The following is a 25,177-nucleotide window of genomic DNA, read 5'->3' as shown; positions in this document are numbered from 1 at the left end:
AAAAAAAAAAAAAAAAAAAACTTCACAGCTATGAGCTGTTCAAATACTAAATGGTAAACTGATTTAATGTAGTATAAATAGGTTTGAATTTGGGGAAACATGTTTAAAAGAAAAATATATTGAATAGAGAAAATTATGTCAGCTTAGGATTTTATGTTTTACTACTTGGCTTTATATTTACACTTAAAATATTTGGCATATTATATTTTGTTCATTTCTTAAGCGCATATTACTATATTGAGAAAAAAAGAAAGTCTGGTGATTTAGTAATGGTTTTAGCTTAAGTTTAATAACTGAATATTTGCTATTTTGACATTCAATCTCTTGTAACAAAGATCCTTGCAAAAGTCAGATTTGAAAAATAAAAGTAATTTACTTAATGAACTACAACAAATGTTAAAAATCCTTGTGAATGTTTTTCGGTGTGCTCAACATTTAAAGTGACCAGTCCTCCCAGTTTCAAAGATTAACAGGTTTCCCAAAATGGAGGTATTTCAGTGCTAAAGACAAACTGGAATACCTGATTATCTTACTTATCTCTCAACATTTTCCGTTTGTGTGCATGTGTATGTGTGCACATACAAGCATGCGCCCGTGTAATAAACACGTTTAGATAATCCACTTTTCATTTTCTGTGCTAGAAGGAGATATTAAATGATAAAGCCACTGATTCTGCAAATCTTTTGGTTGAGACATACGCCACAAAAATATTTTAAATCAGAGTGGCTAACAAACAGGAAAAGAGAGAAAAGTTTAACTCAAACTTCTTATAAGGTAGTAATGTATGATGAAAGAGTCCATCAAAAAGGGGGGGAGCCTATGATGGAACAGAGTAGGGGGACACATAATAGTAATTATTGGTTAGAAAACTGATAAATACACATTTACAGAAATGTGAATGGGCACTACATATTTTTAAAAAGCAGACTTCCCTTAAAAAAATCATCTTTGGGCCCTTCCTGGTGGCACAGCGAGTTAAAGCACAGCACTAGGAAGCTAAAGTTCAGCAAGAGTTCTATCACTATCCCGGAGGTGATCAACATGGAGCAGCAGACCTCTCCTGCTCTGTCCACTGCTCCCCTCAGCAGTGTACTTCGTCCATCTGCCTGTTCTGCTCCCCACTCTGTCTCTGGTGAAGCCTCTCACGGCCCTTGCACCTCTGGCCTGTACCCCAGTTCTGTATGCATAAATAAATAAATCTTTAAAAAAAAATCATCTTTTCATGTGGCCTCCCTGATGGCTCAGGGATTAAATTTCATATCTATAACTGCTGTGAACTGAGGCAGACCTCTCGTGTCTTGACCACCGCTCCACTTCGTTGTATATTTTAGTAAATCTGCCTGTTCTGCTCGTCACTCTGTCTCTGGTGAATCCTCTCACATCCTGAACCTCTGGCCAATACCCCAGTTCTTCTATTCTTCTATGCAATAATGATAGATAGATTAGGTAGATAATAGATAGACAAAGAAAGAAAGAAACATGATATACTTGGAATTCAGAAAGTCATAAAGTTCTTTACAAAACTGTAAAGAACAATGCCTTTTATTAAGTATGACTAGTATCAGGAACAAACTGTAGAACCATAAAAATTATACAGACCAGCAGTGATGGGCAGAATGCTTACAATCTGAAATAATCTGGTAAAAACTGACCACATTAGAGAAATACACAATTTGCTAATTTTCTTTTATGTAAGCTAATGACAGGTAAGGCATACTTTGCTCACCTATGATGAGTTTTAACAGTTTAAAGCACATTTTGTCTGAATACTCAGCTAAACTCATTTTACTCATCCAAATAGAGATAAATTTCTAGATTAAAAAAAAAGTGATACTCCTATGATGTCACATAATGATCACATCCTAACACTCATACTGAATTTCTGGTTAACAAGTGTTTTCATAGAGATCTCACCATATCTACCTAACCCTGAGAGTAACAGAGCTTGTGTTAACAATGCTCTTATAGTAGATGGGAAAAAAACTGTAGTGTTTCCTATGCTACAGGAATAAATGGACTGAACCATATTTAAAATGCTGATCATGTTGATCAGAGAAAAAGGAGAGATAATATTAAGTGAAAAGGAGAAGTAAAAAGAAGGCAGGCTTTCATAATGATTACAAACATTGGAGGAAGGATAAATTTGACAAAGAAATACCGTACCTTACTTTAGTCCTGTAACTGTCAATACATTAAAGGACAAAAAAGGGAGAAAGATCTGCCAACAACGAGCTGCCAATATTCAGTACCCACAATGAGAAATGGCAGGCCCTCTATCAGTCTCCCTAATACAAATTCAGATGAGAATGCAAAATTAAAGATAAAAATAAAATATGTGTATTAAAATATTTTAAATGTTTATAATATAGAAAAATGCTTACAAATAAACATATAGAAGTGAACGGACAATATGACAATGATATAAGTCAAAATACATAGAAAAAGGGATTGGAAAGAAACACTAAATTATGCATAGCTGTTAGGCTATGGAATATACATTTTCCTATATATTCATTTTTCTAATGAGTATAATCTAAATATAAACATCATTTAGTTTTAGAATGTGTTTTTGTACTTCCATCACATTCAGTGATAGGGTGGGGACATTTAGGGAGAACACATGTTCTGGGAATCAGGGAATCAGGATTATACTTTGGTTTTGTTGCCAATTAATTATGTGACTTTGGTAACATCATTTATCTTCACCTAGTCCTGGTTTTATTATTTGTAAAGTGAAAGAATCTGAAGAAGGTGACCTGAAAAGCTCCAACAAACATTTGATGCAGAAGCAAGAGAATAATGATGCAGCTGTATTTATTTTGTTCAAATATTCAAATTAAGGAACTGTAAAAATTCTAAATATGTAGTAGTATAACGAGAGAAAGACTAAACGTATAAATTTATTAATAACCTCAATGGGAGTCATTTAATGAACTGAGATTTTTCAAAGAGTCCATCATCTTTCTCAGTAGTTTGCAATGCTAATATTACCTACACAATAACCACCATACAATTACTAAAAATTTAGGGCTGAAAATTCTAATTAATACTTTTAAAGGTCTTAGTGACTTGTTACAATAGACTTGAAAAAAGTCCATTTCAGATTGTATACGCAGGCCTTAGTGTGGATAAAACACTTAGTCCTTGAGTTTTATGTCTTTAGACCAAAACTTAACGCAATTTTTCTTAGAATCCTGACCCAGGATTTTTTTCAGGCCATTGTGGGTAAGTGACAAGGTAGTTATTTCTCCAAGTCACCTTACAGGAAAAGGCACAAGGCTTATTTTTTAAAGTTGTCATGCCAACCACACATGAAATGCACCAAGATTCAAGATTACAACATGGCTTCTCTCTGCTTGTGTCTCATTATATTGACTACATGTGACTTTTAAAGCACAACACTTCTACTATTAAGGACACTGATCAAAAGTCTCATCGTTTCAAAACAGTTTACAGAAACTGTGAGAATATATATTGGAAGCCCGAAACCCTGGCATCAAAAAACAGACTATCATTTTATCAAGCGCAAAGCTCCTCAACTGTTGCTCCTTGCCCTCTCGCAGTGGACACGGTCAGGACTCACCTTGTCTTTGCAGGGCCGCTGGCAGTTTTGTGCTGCACACACGGCATTCTCATCGTCAGATTCCTCGGCTCCTGACCAATCATATTTTGAGGGGATGTCCAGCACTTTTTTCTCTCGCTTCTTCTCAGTGCTTTCTTTTACAAGCTCAACTTTAGCTGCCGCAGCCTTCTCCTTCTTTTTCTTTCTCTCTTCTTCTTTTGCTAGTTTCTTGGCCAGTTTATTCAGTTCTTTTGATTTTTCTGCATTTAATTTTAATTTCTTCTTTTTAGGTTTATCCATTTTCTTTAATTCCTTGGACTTCTGTTTTCCCTCTCCAAAAAGCTGCTCCACCTTTTCAAGCTTCCGTTTTCGCTTCTTCTCTGAAGAGTCCTTTCCTTTTATTTTTAATGGTTTCTCTTCCATACTGTCATCCTTCAAAAATATATAAAAATTTGAAACAGCTTTACTGTAAGACATCTACAACAGTTATCCTATGAGAGGTATCTTCAACAGAAAAATCCAGAGAGACAGAAAGTATAAAAGAGGTCGCTGCCATTTGCTATGGGAGGAAGAAATTTAATGGGAACAAAGTTTCTATCTGAACAGATTAATATGTTTTGGAAATGGATAGTGGTGATGGATGCACGACACTGAATGTCATACAGCTAAACTGTGTATGTTAAAGGTTAAAATGGTTAAGTTTCATGTACGTTATGCCACAATATTCTTAAGATATTTAAAATATTTTAATTAGGCAAATATATAATATTCAATAAAGATAGTAGAAAATGGCAAGTATTAAATAAAATATCTGAATTATTTTTTGCTTAATGGGGAGGAAATTTCAGTTATATACATAGATGTAGTCTGTGGCATCTCTGTTTAACTGACATGAGAATAGATACTGAAAGATATTATTCTGTGTATGCTAAATTATGTAGCTTTTTTTTGGTCTTCATTTAGCACCACTAAATTTATTATTTCAACAAATTCTCACTGGTTAGGAAGTTATCAAAAAAAGGCAACAAAACATAAAATTGTACTCACGATCTTATTTATTTGGCATTGAAGAACTAGGGTGTAAGTCAGAGGTGGAAGGTGGGTAGAAGATTCACCACAGAGTGGAAAACAGAACAGGCAGATCTACTGTAATACACTGCTGAGGGGAGCAGCAGGTGAGACAGGAGAGGCCTGCTGCTGCACCATATATGGGCTAGTTCTCTGGCTGGGGGTCAAGTTCAAGTCACAGAGATGATAGCACTGAGACAACCACTCTGCTACGGGGGGGCCCATTCTCATGATCTTCTATCACAAAAATTATGTAGTATCTACAAAAATAGTTGATGCAACAGAGCAAAATGTTGCCCCCTTTCAACTTTCTCATACTGTAACTTTGTGCCAATGTAATCAACATTAAAAATTTTATTACCAAGTGTCTAGTAACAGAAATATCAAGGGGAAGTAGAAAAAGCAATGCTAGAAAACCTAAGCTTGATAATTACTTAAGAAATAGCACTTAATTCATTTTTCCCACAAATGTGAAATGGAAGAATATTTGATAGGAACTGAAGTACCTACTGAATACAAAAGAACACTGCACTGTAAATGTTTCAAGTCCATCACAACTTAAAACAAAATCATCTAACCTCTAGATGTGAGGAAATGTAATGAATGTGAACAAAATGTTTTGTAGACTATCAAACACTCAATTAGAATACCTTTGATCTGCTTTCCAAACCAAAAACAACCCCTAAAATGCTAAGTTCATCTTCAACTGTCGGTGACATTATATCATTCCATTTCAGTGAAACAAATTTTGGGGAAAATAATAACAGATAGGTCAAGTGCCATAGCTAGAATACCAGAATGCAGGTCTCTTTAGTTTTACTGTAGGTGTGACCTTAGGTAAGTTTCCACCTCTCTGTTGATCTTTTTTATCTTAATTTCTTCTTACATAGGATGGACTAAATACTGTCTTTTTTGTTCTTTCTTCAAAGCCTTCAGGATTATGGTAAGGATCAAATAAGATCACAGATATAAAAGCACTGCACATACTACAAACTGTTATGCAAATATATATTTCATATGAGTAACTCTCTCCTTCCCACTGCACTCCTCTTCTGTCTTAACCATCCCATTGCTTCTGTTTTTTTTTGTATTTTGTTCTGCATAACTTTTGGGCCTATCAATAGTGAGAGCCTAAGCTAAGGAAGGTGTTCTAAACTGATGATTTTCAGCATCCCCTCTTTTTGTTGGGTAAAAATGGCCTTTTTCCCCCTTCAAAATATCTCAATGACGAAGAACATAAAGAAGGACTACTGACTTAATGGAAGAGGACACTGTACTGACCATTTAAGCAAACCCTTGCCAGCACTTATGACCTCTCCAAGGAACTTGAGCTTTCTAACTTTTAAAACCATGGATTAAGCAAGTAAAAATCCATACCTCCATGATATGCAGAAATCTATCCTCAGAGGGTGGGTGTGTGGCTTGCAAGATCCGCCATATGTGTTGAGTCTCATCAAGGGATACTTCTAGGAGATCTCCAGCCATCATAAGTTCTTCCAACTGGGCTTTAGCTCCAGGTGACAACTCCAACACTGGAGGTTCCAAACTTCGGGGCACCAAAGGACTCTTTCGAGGTTGTTTCCTTGGGGTGCTAGAACCTTTAAAAAAGAAAAGACAAAAAACCAAAAAGTGGTGTATGGAAAAATTTATTTTCAAAGTAAATAGGGAATGAACTCTCCTCCCAGTACTTATTTTAGATGGCTAGATTCTCCACCAGTATGAAAGTGAAAGTGAAATTAAGAACAAAATATGACACAAAGATCTATACCTGTAATCCTACTCCAAAAAATTGGGTTAAAGTATAAAGTTGGTTCCTTACTGATTTGTTAGCCCTTAACAAGAGGGGAAGAGAAATGGGAAACAGCCTGTTTGACCTCAGAAACAAATACATGCCAGGCCCTCCCTGGTGGCGCAATAGGTTAAAGGACAGCACTGTGAATCTATGGAAGCCACTCTAACACAGGTGCGCTTCCTGGCCAGGTGGGTGACCCACATGGCATGGCAAACCTCTCCTGACCCACTGCTCTCCTCAGCACTGTATTCCAGTCAATCTGTCTGTTCTGCTCCCTATTCTGTCTCTGGTGAATCCTCTCACCTCCCGTACCTCTGGCCTATACCCTAGTTCTGTATGTATAAATGAACAGCTATTTTCCTAATAAGCAGATAGTATGCTGATCCATAAAAACCTAAATTTCACTTTTAAGATAAACACACTCCATCTTTTAGCAGTGTGATCTAAAGTAGTATGACTTCCTTTCATTAGGGAGGAGGAAAGTGAATGTAGTAGAGAAGTTATTCCCAAGAAAAGGAAGACTGTCCAAATAACTAAGCCTTTCCAACCCAGAATGAATATTCCTAGCAAGAAACAAGTCACTCAATTAACTGGTAACAAAAATGGCACTTGATGGCCTCTAAAGTTCTCCTAATTTAGGATTTAATAATTCTATGGAAGTTTTCAGACTATCACCTTATAATAGAAAATCCAAACAGTGATTGACTTTTCTTAATCCAAATTGTACTTTGAGGTTCTATTAGCATTTCATGGGCAGAATTTGTATTCTAAAGAGGTCTTCATTAATATAATGCTTTTCTCTCTAGTTTCAGACTTATCTTCTCCACATTTAAAAAGAAAAAGTTTTAAACCTTGAGAACAACTCTTAGAAGCAGAAGAATATGCATGTTCGGCACAGAATGAAGGTGCTGTCCACATGTGAGTCACCACCTCCTCAGACTTGATGGGAATCTCTTCATCACAAAAAAGATTGGGTTCCAGACTACTGGAAGACTTCACACTGGCTGTGTCCTGAAGAAGAAACAAGGGAAATATCAGAATTGGAGCTGTTTATCCTCTGACAAGGAGATGAATGTAGGCTTTCCAGTGAAAGCTTCCATATAAAAGGCTAAAAATATGACCTCGAAATTAAATAGATGCTATTAAGATGGAAAGTGTACTGGGAAGAAAAAAAGAGCAATGACCATAGTTTCAAGCCAAAAGGAAAAGAGTAGAGTTCAAAAAGAATACATAGGTAATAAACTTACAAGAAAATAACTATTAAATAATCTAATTTCTACATTCTTCAACTCATAACCTATAGCCCCAACTTAAGAAACCTTGACCATATACAAAATATAAAATGGGCTTACGGGGGAAAAGTTTAGATGAGACATAAGTCATTTAACCCTTTCTAAAGGTTTTCAGATTACTAACTGCTCTTACTTCCAACTGCAGTCACTCAATACAATGAAAATTCAAACTACACAATCTGACAGCTCTAGTTAGGCCTCAAATCTTTTTCCTTTAGTTAACGTCCACAAGTTCCCTTGCAGGTAACTTCCACAGCTTTGTCAGAGTATAATCTGGAAAATAGAAATCACACCAAGTATTTCACAGGAATAATAATAAAATGAACTGGTTAAATGCATACTAAAGGCTTGAAACACCAAGGAAAATCAAAGTAAAGGCAAGGTAGTTGCAAAGAAAGAGATGCCACCCCTACAGCTTAATAACAAAAGAAAGAGGTAGTTAACCTCCAGGCTCAGTGAAGAAACTATCATGACTTCAGACCCAGATCTCTGAAGAAAAAATGCTAGTAAGTTCGTTCAGCCATCTCTAAGAGTATGGTTGGCTGGGTGTGAATAACAACTAGAAATTGGAGCCAGTTGTCAATGCTAGGGTTCAAAAAGAAATGTAGTTCAGATGATGGCAGCAATTAAGACAGGGAAAAAAAACCTGAGTCCCTTTTTCAGTCTTCAGGACTTTTAATTTTCTTTAATGTCCTCTATAAGCAAAAGGAAGAATGCAAAAAATACAATGTATAAGGGCAAGGGTTGGCAAACTATGGCCTGTAGGTCAAATTCAGTCGACATCCTATTTTTTGTATGGCATGAGAACAAACAATAGTTTTTACATATTTAAAAAGTTGTAAAAGAGAGAAAAATAAGAATATGTGAGAGACTACATGTGACTAACAAAGCCTACAATATATATTAATTACATATGCCATTAATATCTTTTTATATTTTATCCAATAAACATTATTATATATTAACATATAATATAAACCACTTTACAGAAAGCATTCACCAATTCCTGGTGTGGAATCCCAGCAGTAGCATCAGAAAGGAGTATGGAAGGAGATGAGAGACAGTAACTCACTAACCCAACACCACATTCTCTTTATGTGTACAAGAGACTGTTATCTTCAGGCTATATTTAAACATGATGCTTAATGCCTATCACTGATAACTTAGGAGTAGCAATAGGGATTTAAGAATAATCTTCTCTACTCAAAAATTTAAGTCTTTCTAAAAGAAAAGCAGGAAAAGTACTTATAACTCCCAAAGGCATCTTCTCACTAACCAAAATTCTCACTTTTGACCTTGAGTCTACTGCTTTCATTGTAACTCATGCCAGGGACTTTCTATTTCATTTCAGAAATGACAGACAGTAAGAAAGTTTTTAAAAAATTATTTCTCCAAGGTGACATATGAAACATGAAAGAGGTTCAATATTGACTTTGGTGAGTTAATGGAAGAAGCCATTAAAGGAAATAAAACAAAACTTCTTCAAAATTTTAGCTAACCAAAAAAGCAGGGGAAAAAAGCAACTGAAGAACAAAACACAAAAGAGGCTAATGAAAAAGAAACTGGCCAAATAAACCCAACTATTTCAGCAATTCCACACAATTTAAGTGGACTAAACACCCCAACTAATAGATTGAGATTACACTACTACTAAATACTAAATAACAAAACACACAAAAAAAAGACCCAACTACAGAGTTTATAAATACATATGTATGCAGAATTATAAACCAAAAAGGACCCTGTTATATATAATGTCTACAGAAGTTGCACTGCAATTATAAAGACACAGTTTGAAAGTTAAAGTATTGTTAGGCAGCAAACATAAATCACTCTCCAGGAGGAAAGTTACAGCTCTGCTGTGCTGGTGGCAAATACACAGGAAAGCTAGAATCAGCCGCTTGGTGAGAAATGTGTTTTATAAAAGTACGTTATTCTGGGCCCTCCCTAGTGGCGCAGCGGGCTAAAGCACAGCACAAAGAAGCTTAAGCCACTTCTGCATGAGTTCGATTCCCACCTGCCCTGGAGGAGATCCACATGGCGAGGCAGACCTCTCCTGACCCGCCCGCTGCTCCCCTCAGCAGTGTACTTCGTCGATCTGCCTGTTCTGTACCCAACTCTGTCTCTGGTGAATCCTCTCACCCTCCGCATCTCTGGCCTGTACCCCAGTTCTGTACAAATAAATAAATAAATCTTTAAAAAAAAAAAAGTACGTTATTCTATCTTCTGCATTAGGGAGAAAAAGCTCTCAGTCAAACCTCTATTTCCACCATTGCCTGGGGTACTCAAGTATCAGCAAGAATGGAAGAAAAAAATCAAAGAACTTTAGTGTTGACCTGTCTTCCTCAAAAAGAAGCAATTACTGAGATACAAAAAAGAATTTTCTGGGAGGTAAGTTACCAGCGTTTTACACATCCTTCCTGATGTGTAATCATACACACATACATGTTAGTAAAATATAGACTGCAATATAGATGAAGAGTTTCAAGTAAAGATAAACAATTGCCATACAAGGAAATGATCAATACTTGAGCGATTATCTTAGACACAATCCCAAACACCCATGACAAACTGCTTCATTAAGTATGTATTTTCCTAATAATAGTCTTAAATTGTTGTTCAGAGTATTTTAGCAGTGATCACATAATATTAAATGCAAAATGAAGTAATCAAACAACACAAAGCAAAAACACCTGTTCCGAAGATTTAAATGCAATAAGATTAAAAATAAGAAAAATTGATCCAAAGGGGGCCCTTTTTCTCAAGCAAAGACACTACACACAAACTATTTTAAAGATAAATTCATGGTCACAATTAAGGATATCATATAAAAGGAAAATCATTAAGACAACTGCAAATAAAATTTTCATTAGAGTAAATCCTGTTGTATGTGAAAACATTTAATAAGACTAGTTTTTTTAGTGCAAAGATACTAACACGAAGATAAATTTGACCTTATGTTACTGGTATGTCTTGCCACCATTTTCCCACTCTTCTAAACTGTCAAATACATTACTAACTGTAAAATTTTTAATTTTATTTTTCTGCCTTGCCAAAATCACCTACTAAAGAGACTGTAAGCTAAGGCTCCCATATCAATTTTACAAAGGACTATTCCTACACCCATATCAAATCACAATTGTGATCCATTGCCCTGAGCTCACGGAGTACTTGTAATGTTTTATTTTTGTAGATTTCTAGAGTAGTGATTGATAGTTAATATGCTAGAAATATAACAAGTATTAGAGGTATCCAAGCTATATAAGATAAGCAGACAATTCTACTATTCAAGCAAAAAGCTAAGTAACTTAAAATTGGTATAGGCTGTTCCTGGTCATCTTATACAGCTTTATAGACAAAAAAGGTCACTAAGGTGGCCTGGGATCTTATTTTAACAGGTTAATTCAAGTTTCAATTTTCTCAAATCTTTAACCTTTAATTCAAACAACTAGCAATCTCTTTATTAAAATGTGTCGCTTGAGTCCATTTTTAAAAAATGGTTTACATATGCATCCAAGAACTGGGGTACAGGCCAGAGATGTGTGTGTGTGTGTTGGGGGGGGGGTGTATGTGTGAAAGGATTCACCAGAGATAGAATGGGAAACAGACGGAAATATATGCTGATGGGAGCAGTGAGTGAGACAAGATGGGTTTGAGCACTATGTGCCATGTGGGTCACCTCCCTCTCCAGGGATTGAACTCATGCTGCAATGACTGCTGATAGTTTCACACAGTGCTGGTTTAACTCCTGTGTCCACCAGGGAGGGCCCTCCTGGGTCCATTTTTATCCTGAGAAAAATGTTTTCCAACATGATTTACAAGCATCTATGATGGATGGTTTTAATTTTACATCCTGGAAATGTTAATGATGGAATTATTCATGTTCTAAGAATGAACACTACCTACCTGATCTGCATACTAAAAACTCAGAAAAAAAATAGTTGAGGGTAGGGAAAGCTCTAGTTCTTTGGCAGATCAGAGAACAATTGCCCTAATTACAGGCACACAATCTAAACAGATCAACAAATAATAATATAAAGCAGATCAATACTGTAACCTAACAGTGCTCTGCATAGATCACTGTATTATAATAAAGACAAAAGATTTGCTCCTAATATAACAATAAAACTCTATCAGGATCCAACACAAAACCTTTATCTCTGGTGTGATGTCACTATCGAAATAATCATATTGAGAGCAAATAATTGGTTGTAACTGCAACTGTTAAACTCTGCAAATTCAAATTAATGGTCCAAATACAACCCACCTCTAAATGTTACATTCTGACATCATCCAGAGAATCAGTATAAAAGACTTAACACTAAAAGGGGATTCTTAAAATATAGTTATGAAAACCTGAATCTAAGCAAACAAAAAAATCCAAAATTAGCCATGAATGTTTTAACATATAAAAGCATGTATTTTCTAGTCCGTCTAAGCCATAAGAAGTTACAAAGTGAGGAAAATAACCTGTTTTTAAAATTCCAGTCTTTAAAAAAATTTGTTTCATCAATATATGTATTTTTAGAGCTTTGAAACATTATTACCATAAACTCAGGATACACAGATTACTAGTTCTGTCTTCCCCATTCAGACCTCAAACCTTCAACATCATTAGTTGCTCAATATTCATAGCGTTTTTAACAAGCCCAATGCTCAGGTATGTACCCATAGAGCCTGTCCATCTAGTTACCTTCATGTCATATCCGTATGTTTCCCGGATGTCTTCATCAGAATCTGTTTCCTCATCATCATAGTCCACTGTTTGTCGAGGGGAAGAGGATACACTGCTTACCACACGATTAAAAGCAGACTGCTGGAAACTAGGTAAGTGTCCCTAAACAACAAACAATTCCAAAATAAATAGCCATACCACATAACACAGGTAACTGGAACATGCTTAAGACCAACAATGTGAACCTCAAAGCAGCTAAAGAGTTCAACAGTTAGTACATATCAAATTACTTGTTATGATGCCAAGATCCACTTGAATGATATTTCCAGGTTAATATTTCACTAAAATGACCTCGTATATGTAGAAAGTGCCATCAATGATAGAGTTGCTGGCAACTCACTGTTGTTTTCTTAATCAAGTGGAGGTAGATTTGATTTCCTATTTGCACACTGACCAACATTATCATAAGTTAGAAAAAGAAAATGCTAAACTTGCCTGTAAGTCTGGGTTGGCAGCTGCTTTTTGGAGTTCTGCACTGATGATCTTTTCAGTTTTCTCTCGGGCTGCCTGTTCCACCATACGCTGACTCAACACAGAAAGTTTGGCCAGGGCAGAGGACAGTTCATCTGTGGCTAGGGCCTGCCTTGCTCGATCTTGCCAACTCATAGCACGTTCTGTCAAACACTGTAGGGCCTCTCCTTCAGGCAACCGAACAGGCAATTTCTGAAGGGATACCAGAAGTGACAGAATAGTCTCTAGCCTTGGCCTTCGAGACCTCATACAAAGAGGGCAAAGAAATTTTACTTCTTTAGCCTGCCAGCTAGATCCTTTTTTCTGGGAACTTGATTTAGGAAGGGGAACACAGCTGTTATGGAACCAGTCTTTACACAGCTCACATTGTAGCATAAACCCACTGGCTGTCTTGCGGCAAATACAAAATTTTACTTCTTCTATGCGGTCCACCATTGTCATCTTGGCTAAGTTGGCTGCTCTGAGGGAATGCATGGCTTCAATCTCTTTTTGCTCCCGTTCTTTGAAAACTGCCACCTGTATATAACAAACATTTAATTGAAAAGAGTCATACTCCAGAAATACCATATCCTTAAGGCTGAGGAAATCATCTCCAATTTATGGCCTCCATGACAACAAATGCAATATCTTTTGAAAATAAAAAGTTGTCAATTGTATGGGTTACCTTGGCAGTTTCCACGCAAACATTCCTTAGATGTAGAATGGGTAAAAAGCTACTACTGTATTTGACAACTTATGGATTCTTCTGTAGGATCAGTAGAAAGATACTGTATCAATAAGTCAAACAACAAGCCCAACTCTTATACTTTTGATATGAGAATACCACTAACCTTATTTTGTTGTTTTAATGACTAAATAAGATAATGCATGACAAATCTTTTCCCTATATAAAGCAACAACGGCAGCCTCCTGCCCACCTATGACTATACAGGTGCCCTTCTATTTCCCTTTTTCCTAATAAGCCTGTCCTTTTAAAATGCAAAAAAAAAGCTAACACACAAAAGTGCCTAATTGGTTAACTAGCTGCCAGGCATAAGATAAAAGAAATCTAGGGGATCCCCTTGTAATTCATTCCTTGGAGGCAAGTTACATACAAATCAATTTCTAGTTATTCCTAGAAGGCCTCTCCAACTCATGTAGCAGACTAACAAAGCCTGATGACATAAATATAACAATGTCTTTCTTCAAAATCTAAAAGCAAAGAAAATTCAATTATTGTAGATACCATCAGTGCATTTTCTTTCTAAGCTCTGGTAAGTATAAAATAATTTTGAAATAATTTCCAGTCCTACTTGTCTAGTCTAGCAAGATTAACTTACTAGGCAGGATTTCTAATGAGAAATCATTTCTACTGGCCACAGTAGAACAGAATCACAAGTAGGTAAAAACAGCCATGTTACGTTACTTAATGTATATAATTCCCTACTATTATTATATACTACCCAAACTCATTTTTATTTTCTCAGGCTCCTTAACACATTCCACCCACTATTCAAGCAAAACCTCGTAATTCTAATTACCTATAAATATTTTATTGTGCAATATTGCTACTATGAAAAAGGAAGTATTTTAAAATAGTAGCTAGTATCAATAAACTGATACAAGTCCTTTGAAAAGTACAATAGTATTAAGAGTCACAAAATGCTATTAAATTCTAATGTAGTGATCCCATTCCAAAGAGTGAAATGTAGGAAATAATTTCAAAGGAAAAGGCTATACATGAAGTTTATGATTATCCAAAACTAGTGAACACTTAGCAACAACCAAAATGTTCAACAGCCAAATAGACAATAAGTATGGATGACTACAACAAGAGACATGGAAAAGACAAGTTTGGAAAGGGCAGAATGTTTAATTTTTATATACTCTTGATTACAAATATTAAAAATTATGTGACATATGTATAACCATGAAAGCAAAGCTAAAAAAAAAAAGCATGTAAGTGTTATTTTATAAATGTGCTAATATCTTAAAAGAGAATTTTGTATTCACCAAGTAAACTCGACATAATTCTTACCACCATGGCTGTATCTCTGGTTTCCTCCAACCCTTCTTCCAGATCACTCAGAGGCTCAAGATCCAGGTCCTTTTCCTTTTCTTTTTCTATTAGTTCTTTTACTTTTTTCCTTCTGTTTTTACCACTCCCATAAATTCCGATATCAGTCCGCGGACTTAGTACCTACAAAACACACATAAAACACTTATGCTGTTTAAAAAAAAAAAATCTTAAAAAACTGAAAATAGAGCCCTCTCTGGTGGCATAAGGGTTGTTAAAGCACAGCACTGTGAAGTTTATCCACAGCCACTGCAGCACTATTTCGATCCCCAGCCAAGGAACTGACCACACAGCACAGCAGACCTTCCTGTCTCATCCATTTCCCCTCAGCAGTGTATTTCATTCTGCCTATTCTGTTCCCCGATCTGTCTCTGATCAATCCCCTCATGCCTCACACCTCTAACTTGTACCTCAGTTTTTGTATGCACAAATAATTTTTTTTTAAAAAAAACTGAAAATACTTAAAAGAATCATCTACTGACACCTAAATCCTGGCAATTTTTTAATGGACTTTATATACATTATCAAATTCAATCCTCACATCAACCTTCTGACTTATTATTCATATTTTACAAACAAGGGAAGACCCAAAAAGAAAACAACTTGCCCATGGACACAGTGATTTGCCAAGTCAGGAGTTAGTCCTCCCTAATGAAACCATCCTACTGCTATGCTCAACGGCTAAAAATAAAGCCAATGAATATTCAAATCTGTGCTTCTGAAAAACAAGTTCTTTCAGTGAAGAGTCCAACAGTAACAGAGATAAGATCTGGGGTGACTGCTTTTTCTGGACAAAGCACATGAAGAATGAGAAATAAGTCTGCCAAAGTCTCCAGATTTTGGCCAATCTTTGATATTACTTAATAGGAATCTTGAATAACCAAGGCCAGATAAACTGAAAACAACCCTCACCAGTAACATTACTACTTACAAAGTAGTCAAATTACCAAATTTTCATGAGGTCACTGATGTGCACTACACTTTACCTGCAACAATGTGTGGCTGGAATTTTTTTTAAGAAAGGTCCGCCCAGTCCGTTCTCTCCAAGCCCGTGCTGCTGCTACTTGTGATTCTACTTGGGGCAATGCATCAAGACGCACAGGAATAGGGCGTCCTTTAGCAGATAAGCTCTCCAACTGCTCCAAGTAAGCATAGTTGCTACCACTCTGAAAAACAAAAGTATATCCTCATACAACTTGCATTCTCTTGGAGTCTGGCAGTATGTTGTCATAGGACCTTACAAAGATTATAATGCATATGTTATTATTATTCCTTAATCCTAACTGTATCTGTTAAGTAGAGCTTCCAATGTTCCTTTAAAGTTTTTGCACATTCATGTTATCAAAGACTTTTACTTTATTAAGAAACGAGTAAGAAAACAAAAAAAATGCCAAAGGGCAATCTAAAGGACAGACATATAAATGCTATTAGGAATGAGGAAAAGAATTGCTACTAGGTGAAAACAGATGGTTAACTTCCCATGAACAATAAAATCATCGTTTGTACTGGGTGGAAATTGCCTGTGCCATTACAGAAAAGTTGAATTGCTTTTCCACAGACATAATTCTTTTATATTGCTATCATTTAAAAATAAACTGACAGAGCTGTAAAACAGCTTGGCCAAAGAAAATCCAAGAAATACAATCCTGAAATTACATAATCCTAGAAGGTCTGCTAGATAATCACAATTTTTCCAACAAATTCAAAGCAGTATTTTAATTTTTAACAACCACCTCCATTTTAAGTTATATACAAACACAGCTGAGAATGGCTCATTTCCTTCTAAATCATAATGTTTTGATATTTCCATGTAATAAGATCATGGCTGTTTTGAGATTTCATATACTGCCTCAAATTTACTAAGTGACTGAATCATTACAGGAAGTAAATTAGCAAGTAACCCAAAGGATCTGGCACGAACACCTGAAGAAGGGGTAGAAAATAATTCAGGCTGTAGAAAACAATTCAGAAGTACCTTTGATTGAATAAATTTCCTAGCAGACAGAAAACAATCATTTCTGAAAGAAATTATGTAACAAAAAAGAAACAAAATGCACATATATCCCATTTCACTGTTTTCCAGAAGCAATGACAGAAAGGCTCAGTGTTATACAGTAAACATTGAGGACCCACTAAAGAGAAAGGTTTAAATAGGTAGTATTTATTTTTAAGGATAAAATCAGGTGGAAGGATGAATGTTAAGTACTATAATTATTTTACTATGGTTATTCTAAGGCTTCACAGATTCACCTATGAATCATTTAGCATTATTCAATGGCAGGAGAATATAGAAGTCTCATTACCTGAATAGCTTCCACTTTAATTGTCCATTCTCGAGCCTTTTGTAAGGCTTCTTTCAGGGACAACACATTGGGCAGAAAGGCTGGAATGTTTTTAGCTTCATTCACAATGCTTTCTAAACTTGCCACACTGTGCCGTGGTCTAAAAGAACAGACATATGGCAGATGCATGAGGAAAAGTCAAAAAGTCAAATGGCTATCATCATTTAAATAATATTTTAGAAGAATGCATATTTGATACTTACGTTTAATTCAACTACATCAACATCCCATTACATGAGGCAAGTAGATGCTAGGCCTTATCCACAAGCAAACAGGACACAAGATGAGAACACTAACTTAGGTTTGGGGGGTTTGAAGACAGAATGAAAAGAGAATTCTATTTGTACCAAAACTTACAAGAAATTACTAACGCCCCACTACTATGGGGGGTTCTGTCTAGGAAAGTTGATAAGGGCGTTGAAGCAGGTCCCAAAGAAGTGTCATTTTGTCAGGTGAAAGGTTAAAGGAAAAAAAAGAACTAAGGAAAGACATGGAGAAATATTCAAAAGCAAATTGGTAATACTGTTTAAGATGGTGAATAGTCTGAAAATGGAGATGAAGTAAAATCAAGAAGAGTTTTGCAGAAAAGAAAAATGTAAGCAGATCAACAATCTTGTGAGTCATGACTTTCACCATGGAAGCAATGGAAAACTGGCACCCGTGGGAGCAGTTTCATCACCCAGGAGCCCTACTATATGCTGCGCACTGTGCCAGGTACAGGAGCTCATTAATGCACAGAAGTGATGCAGCCCATGCCTCAGGAAATCTTTTAATCTTGTAGAAAAGTTGTTAATACAGAGAGATGATTTGCAAATAAAGGAAAATAAAAGATGCTACCAGAATATATGGAAGAAAGACCTAATTTACTTGACACATGAAGAAAGTCTTCCCAGAAGCTTTTTTACCTTTCTGAACAAGAATTAAGTCAGGCAAAGTAGGGCCAACGACAGGACAGGGGTGATGGAAGTGAATCACAGGGGTTGGGCAGAGGGGGAGTTCCACAAAAGAAAATAAACATGGCAAAAAAGGACATGGCATGGTTGAAGAATCAAGAGCAGAAGAGTGTGAGATGATGGTGGTGGTGGTGGATTATCACTGTTAACACAATGTAAGAAGAAGAAAGGCAAATGATAGGGTCAGATATTTAGGAAAGAGGCTAGACCACAGATGGTCTTACAAATCAGGTTAAGAAGGCCCTATCCCAAGAGGAAAAGGAAACAGCAAAGGACTCAGAAGAAGGGAGTGGCACAATGGATTAATGCACAGTACTATGAAGCTAGCCACAGCAGCTTCAGCTTGAGTTCAATCCCTGGTCGGGGGGTAACCCATATGGTACAGTAGACCTCTCCTGTCTCACCCGCTGATCCCCTCAGCAGTATACTTCTGCTGTATAATCTGCCCATTCTGTTCCCCACTCTGTGGGGAATCCTCTCAACCTCCCACCCCCATCTCTGGCCTGTACTCCATCTCTGTATACATAAATAAATAAAGTAAGTCTACTGGTCTGATGAGACCAATTACAATACTAGCCCCCAAAAAGGGAGAGAATCACTAAGGAAATAAAATCACTCATTCAACTCCCCCCCCCCCAACTCCCCATTAAAATGTTGGCTCGGGCCCTCCCTGGTAGCACAGCGGGTTAAAGCACAGCACTGAGAAGCTGAAGCCACTTCCGCATGAGTTCGATCCCCGCCTGCCCCAGAGGTGAACACATGGCGTGGCAGACCTCTCCTGACCTGCCCGCTGCTCCCCTCAGCAGTGTACTTCATTGATCTGCCTGTTCTGCTCCCTACTCTCTCTGGCGAAGCCTCTCACTGCCCCTGAGCCTCTGGCCTATACCCCATACCCTATTTGTTCTGTATGCACAAATAAATAAATCTTTAAAAAAAAAAAAATGTTGGCTCAATGAGAATAGGGACCTTGTGTATCCTGTCCCCTGCTGTCTCCAGAGCACTTAAGAGATAGTGCCTGGCATATGAATACTCATTAAAATGTAGAAGACCTGTAACTAAGTCAGTGACAACAGAGTTGAAGTGGAGGGGGGAAAAGTTTTCAAATAATACTATCAACAAAATATTTCTTTCAATAGAATACTATCAGTTGCATCAGGTATACCAAACCAAATTCCAAAGTTAGTTCGCTTTTCCCATGTAATAAGCTTCCATCTCTGGGAACTGTTATATGCCATCCCATAGAACAATGTCAATGTTTCAGATAGATAAAACTATGAATAAATTTTAGTATGTATTTTCCCTGGCACCTGAAGAGCAAAATAATCAGCATTCGTGGGATCTTCTTTTGGCTCAGCATAACCATCTTAAATCATCTGTGGCTTTTTCTATCAAATGCACCCAAGATATGTGATGGGAAAAGTAGGTAAAGGTTTTAAATTTGGAAAAGGCTTTAAATTTGATCTGTGTTACTTAGTAACTATGTGAACTTGCTAAGGCTCTCAATTTCCTCATCCTCACATAAAAATTATATTAATCTTAGTTTCTGCAGAAATATTTTTATATGAAGAACATTACAGTCAAATATGATGAATGCTTTATTTAAATCTCATAAATCCAATGTGGTGTCCATGCTAATGAAAATGTTTTAACATTCTCATACCTAATTCTTACCTCGCATTACTTTCTGGCATAAATGTTCCACTCCAGTAAAAGCCATTTAACTTTAATCACCTGAACACATCTAAATATTCCCTAAAACTTAGCTTATTTTGTTCTCTTACCTCCCCTTTCACTCAATCCCACTCATTCTTCAAGGCTCCAAGTTCTTGGTTTTCTATCAAGCTTCTCTTCTGACCATCTAACCTAACAATGATCTCTCCACCTCACTTAAAGTACCTAACAAAGTAGTGTGCATTATGTAAAGGTGTCTATCAAGACACCTATTTGATAACTTAGTGACTGGTCAGGGAAGCAAATATTTAATGGAATATAACCGTATGTTCCTCCTCCCATTTCATTCTGACTTAGCTTTTAAAGAGACAAGACTGGCAACTCTTGTTCCAAAACAGCCAACCTCTCTCTCTTCAGATGCTTAACAAGCCTGCCTCTTAAATGCAGTTCTTCATACCAGCTTGTGTCTGTGCAAAAGTCATCTTCGCCTTTCCTTTTCCCAATTAACCTTCCCAATTAAAATGTAAAACAATAAAAGAGACAAGTCACCAAATAATGTGTTCACCTTGCCTGTAGGCAGACCTTAGCCTTTTCTTCCCATCTCTCAGAGACTGTAAGGAGCTCCTGTAGTTCAGCCATTGCTTTCTCCACAGCATGGTGGGGTGCCAGCCCCACCCCAGAGTCTATCAATTTCTTCATGACATCCAACGTGACTTGTTGTGGATCTGATAAGGTCAGTCTTACTTCATCCAACCATCGAGCCTGCTGTAGCTCTTGTTTCAGCCGAGCTAATTCAGGTAGCTCCACATAAAGACTAGACCCCATGTCTATCAACATCTGGAGTTTGGAAGAATCTGGGGTTTCATCCATCATGGCATCTTGAGCACGCTCATGAAATTCTTCAACATCATCCAGCAAATTCTGAAAAGGTTAAAAATTAAAAAAAAAAAAAATTAAAGGTGCAAAATAAATATGGAATAGACATAGGCAGACTAACAAATTCTAGACCATGATATAATCTCACCATCACAGCATGAAGTAAATATGATACTTAAAGGGATAAAACTACTACTCTGTAATTATGTACATGCCCCTATTTTTTTTTGCATGTTTTAAAAAATTTTGTTTGAAATTATCAGCATTTTTGTCTTTTCTTATGCATGGGATTGGGGGAGGTGAGGTTTACAAAGACTCTTCAGCCTTGGAGATTTTATAGATTTTACCTAATTATCTAAATTTTACTTAAGTTTTTCTTCAGTTTTAATTACATGGTCCTACTTTTAAAATATGATTCATTCACTGAGTGACTGATGACTTAGATGCAAGCACTGCTCTAGGCACAGAGCATTAAACAAAATATAAAAAGTCCTTGTCTTAAAGAGACATACTTTCAAATATAAGTAGTTATAGACATTAGGTACACTAATAAAATGTTAGTTTTAAGAGCCATGAAAATAAAATTGGGCAACATTATAGAGAAAGGCCAGTAGGTAATGCGGGGGGTTGAGGGGGACATCTTACTTTTTCAATGATGATCACAGATGACAGATGAATCAAAACTAAAATGATAAATGAAGAGGTGGAGGTGGGAACCATATGAAGATCTATCGGAAGAGCAGTTCGCAAAGCAAAGTATCAACTGCAAAAGCTTTTAAAGAACAAGAAGCTTGGTGTCTTGCTCCAAAACAGATGACAAAGAAATGAAGCTAAATAAAGCAAAGGTCAGATTACACTGATTAAAATAAATTTGGATTTCATCCTAATGGCTTTGAAGAACCACCAAAGGATGTTAACCACAAGGAAGATGAGCTAATTTATGTTTTATAACATCATCCTAATTACTAAGTGAAAAATAAAATAACAGAGACAAGAGTAAAAGAAAGAGTAGCTAAAAGGCTGTGGCATTAATCTGAAGGACAGATCCTAGTGGTTCAGAGTATATTAGGCAATGGGGATCAAGACATATGGTTCACTTTGCAACACACTTTGGAGATAATAGCAACGCTCATTTAGAAATTTGTGTGGGATATAAGGGAATCAAGGAACTCAAGACTTTTGATCTACTAAAAGACTCTAAGATGTCTTTTAGTCTTCTAAAGGTAAATGTAGAGCATGGATATATAAGTCTACAGAAAAGAAGAAGAGTAGCTTAGAGCTGGATATTTGATAAATAGAATGTAGATAACAGTTAATGTCACTGGACTAACAGACATCAGGATCCAGAGTACAGAAAGGACTAAGTGTCCCCAGGAGACAAAGAACAGCAAAGATGACTTTGAAACAGACAAAAATGTAAGTAAGTTAAGGAAACTAGAGAGTGGAATATAATAGATGTCTCTCAAGATGGAAAGAGTGGGTGATACCAAAAACCTCTTACAAAATGGATTAAGACCAAAGTATAGCTGACATTAGATTTGACAAGTTTATAATCTTGATAAGAGCTTTGATACCCATACCCACTTCAAATTACAAAAACACACTACAAAATTACTAAAAGATGATAAACCACACAGATTAAGTATGTCTGAGAGTACACTTTTGAAATCTTAGCATATTCATTATACCATGAGGCCCAGATAATTTCAGAATGCTGCTTTTAAAATGCCTATGAACTAATAACTCACTGACACATTCAGCTTCTTTTAATTCCCTGTGTTTCAGTTACACCTACACTAAATGGGCGTGTGTGTTTAAAGGATAATCAGATCTGAAATTTCTATGGTGAAAAAATTCTAACTTGGTCTTATTGTCAGATTTTCAAATGGAACACAGGCTAAGTACAAAACCAAGAGATTCTTACTGCTTTCTAACAAAACTTCAGTAACAACACTTACGAAGAAAACAGTATGAACAAAAAAACTAGTATAGACACCTTAATTCTGTTTACCCAAAACAGTAGCCCACAGTTCAAAGGATATAACCCAGAAAATATGTAATACTTCACCTTTACTTGTCGGGCTTGGCTGATGACACATGGAAGGCTAAAAAGCTGTTGGACAAAGGCCTTCAATTCTTCTACTGTCAGCTTGGTCCGAGTCCTTCCACTATCTGGGTTCTGCCTGGAATGAAATAATATTCAGAAGTAAAAAAAATATAGTCATTCTGATATCAAAGGGGCTTCTAGTCTCTTCTAACAGAAGTGATCTCAGAATATTTGCATTTGGGGGAGTCACTGCAATGGTAATCACTTCCAAATTAGTTTTTTTAAGTCTTTAGCTAATTGTTCAAAGATTGAACACTGAGTGATAGTTCATCCAATCTCTAAGTACAGTTCAAACACTGAATCAAATCCTCTCAGCAAAATATTAAATTCATTAAACGAAATCATCTATCTATAAGCTTAACATGTGAAACAAAGGCCTTTCACGTGGTTTAGCAGTCAAGGAATACTTGAATTTTAAAAATTCTGTTTGAATGTGTTTTTTTGAATGTGCATTTTCTATGAAAGGGTCTTTAAAGTTGGGTCAGTAACCCAATGGCAGATGAAAATTAGCTGATCAAAGTCTTTACAAAAGGTTCTCTGTTAAAATGTTTGATAAAACGTAAACCTTAAAGCCCTATGTGAACTGCTATAAAATAGTCAATCAGATAAAATAATCAATCAGTATGAATATAAAACAATACCACAGAAAATTTAAGATACAGAAATTAAATCAAGGACATATATATATATATATATATATATATATATATATATATACACACACACACACTTCTTGTAATAGCTGCTTCCATGCCTCTATGAAGGTTACTCATTGATGCTGCCTGCCTGCAGTTGGTAATAATATTTATTTACAAGTATTTACTGTACAACTATGTGCTACTCGTTATTGTAAGCATAGTAAAAAATGCAGCAATGAAACAAAAGGATAAAGATCCCCAATATTCTAGTCTAGGAGAGATTTCAATAGGGTCAAGAAAAAAAGGAAATAGAAAGTAAAATAATGTATCAGTAAGTAGCAGCACAAGTGTAAAAACAAAACAAAACAAAAAGAATGAAAAGCACAATTTTATGAAGGATTACCAGAGGTCTTTCTAAAATGCTGTATCTGAAAAGACATGGAAAAAACCAGGCAGTAAGTCACCTGGATATGATGGGAAGAGTGACAAACAGAACATACAGCAGGTATAAAGACCCTAGAGAGGAATGTACCTGTTGTGTATGAAGAACAAGAGGTGAGGGTTGCAGCATATAACACAGGCAGAAGAGCACCAGAAGGTAAGATTAAGGCATTTTTGGAAGAGGTAAAAACAAGGCTAGCAGAGGTCCAAAACAATGCAGAGCCTCGCAGACCAGTTACACTGTTAGATTTTACTGGAGGGTGGGGAGTAAAAGGAAACCACTAAAGAATTCCGAATTCTCCTTAGTCTTACCTATGTTTCTGCTTTTTGCTCAGAAGCAGCTGAGCCACAGAAGCACAGGTCTCAGCTTCTTTCACAGCATCCCTGAGTTTTCGAAAGAGCTCATTCTCTGGGTATTTCCTATCCTCAGCATCTTCCAGCATTACTCGTAACTCAATTAAATCTGTAAACACACACACACACATACACACAAAGCCATGTTTTATGACCACAGATGTTAAAAAATACTTTAAAATAGACACCAATCTCCTCTCAAGTGAGTCATCAACCCATTAGGAGAAATACAATGCAGCTATAAAAATCTCACCTATGCAACATAAGCATGTGGCCAGGCACCCATTCCAAATCTCTATAATTTATTTCAAGTAAAAAACTTTATACCCTCATTTCTGTTAATAGAGGCTCTTCAAAATATACATCTACCACAAGTGGACATATCTGACTTATTACTATACATCAGCTTTTTTATTTAAAAAAAGATTCCCATTCACAGCAACATAGACAGAGCTAGAAGGGCTTTTGCTCAGTGAAATAAGCCAGAAAGAGGAAGAAAAATATTGGATGGTTTCATTATAGGTGGAATATAGCAAAACCAAATAAAGGGTCAGGAAAATAATAACTAAGTAAGACAAAATTAGCAGGCAACTATAAATCAGACATTCTGCAAAGGGATAGGGGGAATAGGAGAGGAATCAAAATAGTAGAGAAGAGCACAAGGAATGATGATGATGATTCACAGTTGAGAATTTCACTGAGAATACACCTAAAAGGAGAAAGCATACATTGTACAAAAATGAACAATGATATAAAATATATAAATACACACACACATAAATAAAAAGTAAAAAGGATTCTCAAAAATAAAATTAAGTC

The 25,177-nt window shown here is 36.2% G+C and overlaps 1 protein-coding gene across 1 annotated transcript in view; it reads right to left on the bottom strand.

The window, feature by feature from the left end:
- KDM5A (lysine (K)-specific demethylase 5A) overlaps window positions 1-25,177 on the bottom strand; it is a 65,711-nt gene that overhangs the window by 7,312 nt on the left and 33,222 nt on the right. The window contains exons 17-27 of the mRNA XM_004692835.2: window positions 24,317-24,467; window positions 22,887-23,001; window positions 20,508-20,863; window positions 17,280-17,418; window positions 15,963-16,142; window positions 14,938-15,099; window positions 12,885-13,436; window positions 12,408-12,551; window positions 7,274-7,433; window positions 6,008-6,228; window positions 3,584-3,994 (exon numbers count right to left, since the gene is read on the bottom strand). Coding sequence (XP_004692892.1) covers window positions 3,584-3,994; window positions 6,008-6,228; window positions 7,274-7,433; window positions 12,408-12,551; window positions 12,885-13,436; window positions 14,938-15,099; window positions 15,963-16,142; window positions 17,280-17,418; window positions 20,508-20,863; window positions 22,887-23,001; window positions 24,317-24,467 — 2,591 coding nt within the window. The remainder of the gene's footprint in view (window positions 1-3,583; window positions 3,995-6,007; window positions 6,229-7,273; window positions 7,434-12,407; window positions 12,552-12,884; window positions 13,437-14,937; window positions 15,100-15,962; window positions 16,143-17,279; window positions 17,419-20,507; window positions 20,864-22,886; window positions 23,002-24,316; window positions 24,468-25,177) is intronic.

The sequence above is a fragment of the Condylura cristata genome, unplaced genomic scaffold, assembly GCF_000260355.1.
Source record: "Condylura cristata isolate star-nosed mole 26May11 unplaced genomic scaffold, ConCri1.0 scaffold00034, whole genome shotgun sequence".
Taxonomy (NCBI): domain Eukaryota; kingdom Metazoa; phylum Chordata; class Mammalia; order Eulipotyphla; family Talpidae; genus Condylura; species Condylura cristata.
Note: the sequence above shows the minus strand (reverse complement) of the source record. Positions and strands in the feature narration are given on the sequence as shown.